At 36.9% G+C, this 8,389-nt stretch overlaps 1 protein-coding gene across 1 annotated transcript in view; it reads right to left on the bottom strand.

Annotated features, from left to right (window-relative positions):
• The window catches only part of LOC107096330 (SH3 domain-binding protein 5-like), a 23,353-nt gene extending 16,268 nt beyond the window's left edge, over positions 1 to 7,085 (bottom strand). The window contains exons 1-2 of the mRNA XM_015392939.1: positions 6,685 to 7,085; positions 6,330 to 6,392 (exon numbers count right to left, since the gene is read on the bottom strand). Of these exons, the coding sequence (XP_015248425.1) occupies positions 6,330 to 6,392; positions 6,685 to 6,762 (141 nt within the window). The 5' untranslated portion in view covers positions 6,763 to 7,085. The remainder of the gene's footprint in view (positions 1 to 6,329; positions 6,393 to 6,684) is intronic.
• Between the last annotated feature and the right edge of the window lie 1,304 nt (positions 7,086 to 8,389).

Here is an 8,389-nt window from a genome sequence, read left to right as displayed (position 1 = left end):
GTGGTTGGAGAAGAGACACACAGCAGCACCCAGTGAATATTAACCAGCAGCTACTTTGATGTTTAAGTAAAAGTTAGGAGACAGATTGATTAAAAAAATTGGAGATGCCACCAAAAAATCTGTTTGTTAGACATAAAGAGCTTTTTAAACTAAAAATGGCAACAGATTGAAAGTTTAAACAACTTAGTATTATAATGTAAGAAGCTTGATAAAACATAGTTTGTTCTTCTTTATAGTTAAAAAAGCTTGGCTTCTCAGAGGACCATGACTCCCAGTTACAGGTTAAAATTTACATGTTTTCTTATTGTGCAGACAGAATCAGACTTCAGAGCTTCTACGTAGCTTGAAATGTTATTTCTGGCATCATTATATCAGTAAAGAGGTTCATAAATCTTTTTAAACAGAGCAGAGAGAGAAGTAGGGAGAGCTTCAGATTTAAGGGGGAAACAGATTTACTGGGATATGCAATGTGCAATAAAATATATCTCCAAGTTTACCAGAAAGTTTACAAGAAGAAAATATGCTACTCTATATTTAAAATGCAGCATATCTATTTTTTTCTGGATGGAATTGAAATTGTACTTCCAGGGATGCATGATAAATCAATTTTGGCAATGGAATCGGCTCTTATTAATTGTTTTTTTTTTTCAAGCATTGATGTTTAGGGGTGAATCTAGTGTCCTGTTTGTCTCTGTGTTACCCTGCGATGGACTGGCTACCTGTCCAGGGTGGACCCCACCTCTCGCCTGTAGACAGCTGGATATAGTCACCAGCGTCCCTCGTGACCCCAATTGGGACAAGCGTGTCAGATAATGGATGGATGGATGATGTTTTTGGGCCCTATATTTGTAATGCAATAAAAGGTATCTCTCTAACATCTATAAATACAGATATCAGTGTGTTGTGGTCTGGTTTTCTCAAAAATAGGAAAGCATTCATTAAATAGATGTTTAAGCGAGTGTCCCCACCCAACAAGACCCCCCCCCCCAAAAAAAGATGTCCTCCTTTTCAGAAACCCATATCTGGTCGCCCTATCTAACCAATAGGCCAACACTCCCCATAATTAAGCATATAAATAAATTCCTGAGGAACAATTTATCATTAAGGAGGAAGCACTTTGACAGATTTTGACATAAGACCTCATTGGCTGACTAGTTGACAGTGGTTGTGGCTAATGCTGCAACACCATGAGTGAGGCTTCTGTTAGATTTAAGAGGAATGTATTTAAACTTAACATTAGCATGGTTAATTAATCAAATCATTCCTATAGTACTGCTTAAATTATAACATCATCCATTAAATAAGTAAAAACCGACGGTTAAAACTCCACTGATGTCAAAGAGGCTAAGTACTATAAAGTGCAATTGATATAAATTGTACTTTCCAAACTATACTCACTATAAGCCACGCCCACTAAATTTTTGGGGGGGAAAATGGAAAAAAAATATTTCAATAAATGTACTTAATTGGATTTTCTATGTTTTCAGGCAAACGGTTTTCTCAATTTACTTATCAAGTTAGGCTTCTAGATATGATCCAGTTACAGAACATGGGAGCCCCTGAATCAGTCAATCCCTGTATGAGGAAAAAAAAAGACAGGAATAAGCATCATAACTTAAAACTTTGTTCAAAAAGGAAGCCTTGTGTATAATTTTGTGGGTAGGAGATGTAAACCTCGCCAAGCCTGCAGGAATCTGGAATCAGCCTCCCAGACTCTTTTTTTAGGTTGCTCACCCTAAACCAAAACTAAAACAACATCCAGTGTGTAAGTAAGGGTAGGATTAAAAGCCAGGCTCTGTGACAGTGTGGGGCTGCAAAACTGGTCTTGCCAACAGTAATGCAGAGTGGTGTAAGTGTTCCTTCTTTCCTACAGTATGTTCTGCAGAAACGCCCATGCAGTTTCCATTCATGGCCTTTCAGCAATGGGTGTGAAGAATTGTATAAACTGAAGCTTCCCCAACTACTGAGCCCTGTTTATAGGTTAAAAATTACTGAGAACCTCAACAAACTAAGATTTGCTCTATGATGCAAACATTGGGTCATTTGCCACTTGCTTGTTTGCATGTAAGTTTGTGCATGTGTCATGTACGCTCTGATGGTGACCTGGAGAAGCCGGGTATAAAAAGGCAGCACCTGCATCCTGTTCATTAAGCTGACCGAGCAGCAAATGAGAGGTTAACGAAGGAAAACGGAGAGGGTGCCGCAGGAAGCGAGTTTCCTGTGACATCACAACACTTCCTGACAAACTCTTCCTATACTGAGATAATGACGCAGCTTTGAATCCAGGAGCTAAATCCTACAATGCTGCTGTGTATACAGCGCCCCTGACATTTACAGCCCCGCCCCGCCCCGCTGGAGTTTAAAAAGCAGTTATCTCAATATTGGATGGAATTAAATCTAACTTTAACTCTACTTAACTTAACTCTAAAAATTAAGATAAATCCAGCCTTTAATTTGAGTACATTTATTCAGAAAACAACATGGCGAAAAACCCTCATTTAACAAGAACACGATAACAGAATTATTGGTACCCAGGACTATTCCTATAAATAAAATTGGTTTAATTTATTCATTATCTGTTACAGTTGATGGAAAAGACAAAACAATATTCTGATTAAATTAGTATTTTTTTCTTAGGCAAATGTTTATGAGAAAAGCATGAACACAATTACAGCAAAAAATACAGCAAAGATGATCTTTACTTTCTTAGTCTGAATATAAATTGTAAGATTCTTTCAAAACACTAACCTAATGTGGAGGGAGCCTTCTAGGATGGAGCATTCCCTTTCCTAACATCACAAATTCAGCATTTAAAGTTTTCTAGATTTAACAGGGACTTAAACTGAAGCTTTGTTCAGGTTAGGAGGCACTTTTCGCAAGAATGTTTAAATATATTAACCTCATCGTTAAAGTCGTAGGGAACGGCCGTTCCAACAGTTTCATTTCCGAATTCTCCCGACTTTAAACGAGTGAATAAAGTGAATGTGATTGGTCGTTTATCAAGAGGGTGGGCTTGTTGTGGAGGAAAGTTCGCAAGCAAGTTTGGTTAGCAACATAGTGCTAGTAGGTTACCAATGGGAAATTCCATTGGGACCAAGTAGCACTAAATTGGTGACTTAGAAACAACACTTTCAAGGAACGCTATGGACAGAGGAAACATGCAAGAGGAGAAAAGTTTTTTGTCGGAGGTCGTGGATGAGTCTCCTCTGTCATACATTTTTTATTTAGAAGAGGAAAGCGGGGACTAAGATTTTGTGGAAGAGGACGCCAGGGCGGTAGAAGCCTGGTTTGGTGTAGAAGGCTTACAGCCGTACATGTTTGAGCCCTTGCCTCGCAACACTGCCAGTTCTGTTAGCTCTAAGCCTGCTGAAGACACAGACGTCCATCCCAGTGAACACTGGGACGGAACTCAATGGGAAAGGAAATTATTCTTATTTCTTATTCCAACCGTTGCGTATATTAGCTGCAACATATGAATCAAGATGCTATGACCGGAAAAAGTTGATTGACAGATGACCGTTGATATATGATTGACTGAATTTAGGTGTACAAGCTGACGTATAACTAACTGGCCTGCATAAGATTATGAGAAAAAAAACACAGATTTTAAGACAGGATTTTTTTTTTTATAAATTTTCTAAATTTTGGGACAATATAGTCTGTTAAAGAATAAATTTATATACATGTTTAAGCCAGAATGATTTGACATATTAATATGATTTCCCTATGAAGCATAGGGGAGGAGGTATGATGCTTCAGACTCAGTCTTTCAGCTCCTGAGAGCTTTGTTAGATTACATGAAATAGATGGATGTCATATTTATTTATCAAATTCATCATTCAAACATTAGATGTATATTTAAATTCTTAAATTCAGAATGAATTAATTAAATTTCCTATTAAAATAAAATATTAAACATTTAGGATGAGGATATAAATAGTTCAATTTAAGTGAATATAATTAACTGACTTTATGTGTATAAATTAATTAGAAGCGAAGTAATTAACTTCTAAATCAAGTCACAGATTCTGCATCACACTGATACCCTAAACCAAAGTACTTCATATTTGCATCATACAGTATATATTTGACTTGAAATGCTCTAAACTTTTATATCAATGCTTTTTGCACCATGTTTTTTTTCTCCCACACTGTTTACATTTGATCACAGCTTCTCTTTCTGGAATGGAAATGTTAATTTCACTGCTAAGCTGCAGCTCATTTACTGTCTGAAAGCTGTGCAAAGCGAAATTTCATTCTGTGTGCACCCTGTGTATACAAAATGACAATAAAAGTTGTCTAAGTGAAAAAATATTTTTTGTTATTTTTATGATCACAGGCTGAAATGTTAAAGTAACCCAAACCTTTAATATTCCGCTCTAAGATAAACACTTAAATTAAAGGTTAGCTTGTTTTATTTGTTTATTTTTCTTGTGTACTAAATAGATGAAAGAATTTTACATATTTTTATCTGGGGTTCAGATATTTTAGTGTTTGTGGTCCTGCCTGTAAAACACACACAGAGAGCTGCAGAACCACGCCTGCAGAGTCACACACTGTAAGCAAAGGTTTAACTTCACTGCCTGATTTTTTTCCCCCAAATCCTCTAAATCTACAGAACATCTTCCTTAATCATTTCCTGGCCTGAAAACAGCCCAGCCGCAGCATTTCCGACATGCCTGCTCAGTAAGAGCGCTAAGCCTCGGGACATTGCTTGTTTTTTTGCCAGCTAATGTCAAAATTGGGATTTTATTTTAGTCATCCAGAAGCCTGTGATTCTTCAAGCATGACATTTTTTCTTAAACATCATGAAGCAAAGAAAATAAAAAAAGGGGGAAAGTAAATCCCACCCCAGTGTGGTGTTTTTATTCTCGGCTGGTAGAGTTTGGATGAATGTGGCTCTAATGAAAAACAGAAGAGGCCCACTTTTAGGATAGGAGAAACTTTGGTCTCGCTCTAAAATATTTAGGTTTTTTTTTAAACCCTAACCCAACAAGCATACCTGAATAAAGGCCAGAGCAATAAAAAAATCCTTTCTACTAACTATCAATCTTTCCAGCATGGACTTTACAGCTTTCCTTCTCATTAAAAAGTGCTTCATTCTTGCCTTAACGCTCAGGGGAAGGGAGCAGCAGGACAATGGCCGGGGCAATGGGATCTCAGCTCCTATAAAAACGCTTTAAGTTGCTGTTCCAAGTTTTTCTCCAGAAAGAAACCGCCATGTTCCAGAGTTTTCCATCTTTCTGATAGATTACCCACTAGCCACTTCTGAACCCACATCCTGCTGCTAAACAAGGCGTCTTGCAACAGTTTTTATGCCTCTTTTGACATGATGTGATTTTCTATAAACGAACAACACACCGTAGTTTATATCCATCCCGTATTATTCCAAATCTGGAAGGGATCATTCCTTGTTTTCATCATTTTCACCACTGTGTAGAAAGCATTGACTGGTAGCAGGGTATAGTTGATGTTCAAGCAGTTATTTGTTTTTGTTTTTAAGCTTATACAGCAGCAATATCTCAATGTTTTAATAGGCTCTTAGTTCGGGATACAATAAAATAGGGATGAAAAAAATATATACTGTATATTTTTACGCCTTTGGGGAAGAGGGAGTGGTAGTCCAAAAAAAAAGAATGTTTCAAACACTATGTTGACCATTGTGGGGGGCGGAAGTAAAATATATCAGGTGTAGACCCTTTATTTTGATAGGCTTAAATCAATCAGGAGTCCAACCGTCTTTCAAACATTACCCTGAACATATCATTACAATGTTGGAACATGGAGGTGGCAGCCTTATGCTGAGGAGATGTTTCTTTTGAGCAAGAAAAACAAAAAAGAGCACATAGAAATAGAACTACAATGAAATATTTCAAATCATATCATCTGTTGGAAGGAGGTTTCTTCCTGTTAAAAGGGAGCTTTTTCTCTCCACTGTCGCTACAAGCATGCTTGGTGTTAGGGATTGCCTTGGAGTCAATGAGTCGATACAATCCACTGATTTTGAACTGAATTAAATTCATACAGAAAGGCCCAGTCAAAGTTCAGATCTGAATCTAGTAGAGAATCTGCAGAAATCCAAAGTTTTACACAGAATAAGATGCCCTGGTGTTTGTGGTCCTGAGGTTTCAACACTTTATGCAAGCTGCTCATGGGAAAAAAAGGAAAAATCCTAAACAGAAACAGAAACCTCTCTGTTTAAATGAAAAAGTTTCCAGGATTTCTAAATGTTGATTTTGGAAAGCTCTGTGGGCTGAGAGTGTTTACCCCAGCAGGATGGATCCAGTAATGACAGAGATCTCAAAGCTTCTTCTTTTATTCGCTCTTACCTCCAGCTCACTCTCCAAGCGGTTAATGTCATCTGTGGACTGGTTCAGCTTCTCCAGCTCTCCCTGTTTACAGCAAACATGGGAGAACAAAGACAGGCAGACAGAGGAATCAGACTGAGGCTCTACTGTGTGACTTCTTTTTAGTCAAATTACTAACTGTGTGTCTCTGCATGTGCCAAGAAAGCATTAACAGGGACTCACATTATGTCTTCAGTGTGAGTACATCTAAAGTATTCAAAAAGTGTTTTACATAGATAATAAATAGTAATTACCACACTAATAAAGATAATAAGAAAAATTCCACACAAGGTCAGCCTTCATAGGATTATTTCATCCTTTTCTATGCATCTCTCACCTGAATTCTTGGATCCACTTCTTCCTCCTCTTCAGCACATACAGAGTCATCCTCACAGATATTCCCATTCCGCTCCATCCTAAAAAGAATACCTGCAAATTTCCCCCTTCTTTCCCCCCTTTCTCTTTGGTAGAGAAGCGAGGGTCCTCCTCAGTGCAGACAATACTGAGGCGCGGTGAGCCGCCCTGTTTAACCTTCACACTGTGCGCCCTGCAGGCTGCATGCGCTCAGAGGATCTACTGTGCGCACAGGAGCAGAGGTGACCGCGGGGCCCGCAGAGCGCCGCGTCCGGCCGCGGAGACGTCCTCAAAGAGCCGGAGAAGGACCATAACTTCAGCCGTAAACGAATCGCTAGAAAGAAAAGTTACCTACTTTGATAAATGGGATCGTTTCCGGAATCAGACCTTCAATGTAAAGCTCAAACAGCGCAAACATGGCTGCGATGTTTTCCCCCTGATTTTAAGGTCTGTATGGAAGCCCGTTTCCGCCAAATGAAAAAAAAAAAATCCAGATGGTAAGTCGTAATTATGAGATACAAAGTCATAATTTCGATTTCTAAAGTCATAATTATGACTTTGAAAGTCATAATCATTATTATATTTTTTTTCTTTTGCTTTCTAGCCCAATGTTAATTGGCTTTGGAGGGTGGGCATTATAAGTTTCTTGCTCCTGCCAATACACCCTTTTTCAGATTGTTTTAATTTATGTTATATGGACATATACTGTCTTTGTTATATAGCTACTTTTATGTCTGAAAAATAAATTTGAATAATTAAGTCTTTATATTTGGCATTTTTTTACTTTCATGAAGAGGAAACGGGCTTCCATACTACCTTAAAAAAAATTGGCGATTGATTATTTTGGAAAAAAGTATCATCATTTTCAAATGCTAGAAAGCCTTAGCATTAGAGCAGCAACTAACAATTATTTAGCAAATTGATAAATCTGCTGATTATTTTTTTTTTTTTTGATTAATCGATTGATAATCGGATAGCCAAGGGTTCCTCAAAGAAGACCTTTTCCGAAATTAAACTAAAAATAAAACTTTTCCACTTCAGTTCTGGATAGAGCATAATGACTGATAAAAAATATATTTTTATCTTGAAATTCAAGATTAAAAAAAAAGTTTTTGTCAGAATGTAAATATATATATATATATATATATATATAAAAAAAAAAAAATATATATATTAACATTTTGCATTCAATACCGGAATTCACTATGTTTCTATATATTTTTTCTAATCTTGGCATAATTACTACTCTTAGTGGGTTTCTACACATCATGTTTTAGAGGATTTCTACTCCAGTTGACGATCAATCGATTAGTAAATTAGTTTACCATTATTTCAATAAACGATTAATCATGATTAATCCAATTAATGTTTCAGCCCTAATTAGTTGTTTAATTAATGCACAAATAATAAAAAATACATGTACATGAAACAAAGAACATGCTGCACTACCTTAAAACAAAATAATGAGTTTTAAATACTCAGCTTAATTACTGACTTGTAACATTCAGGTTTTTATTATGCATATGTGTCTGATTTTGTGAATATAAGTATATAGTATGAATGCATTTTTGTTTTGCACTAATTTCTTGTAAACTCTGAGAATACATGTAACCAAGTTAGAGTAACCAGTTGTTGAGAGGCATGACAGGAAAAATCCAGCACTATCCCATCGCTACATGTCATGTTTG

The sequence above is a fragment of the Cyprinodon variegatus genome, unplaced genomic scaffold (assembly GCF_000732505.1).
Source record: "Cyprinodon variegatus isolate N-32 unplaced genomic scaffold, C_variegatus-1.0 Scaffold615, whole genome shotgun sequence".
NCBI classification, from domain to species: domain Eukaryota; kingdom Metazoa; phylum Chordata; class Actinopteri; order Cyprinodontiformes; family Cyprinodontidae; genus Cyprinodon; species Cyprinodon variegatus.
The sequence above is the reverse complement of the archived record's forward strand: the minus strand, read 5'-3'. Positions and strand labels throughout refer to the sequence as shown.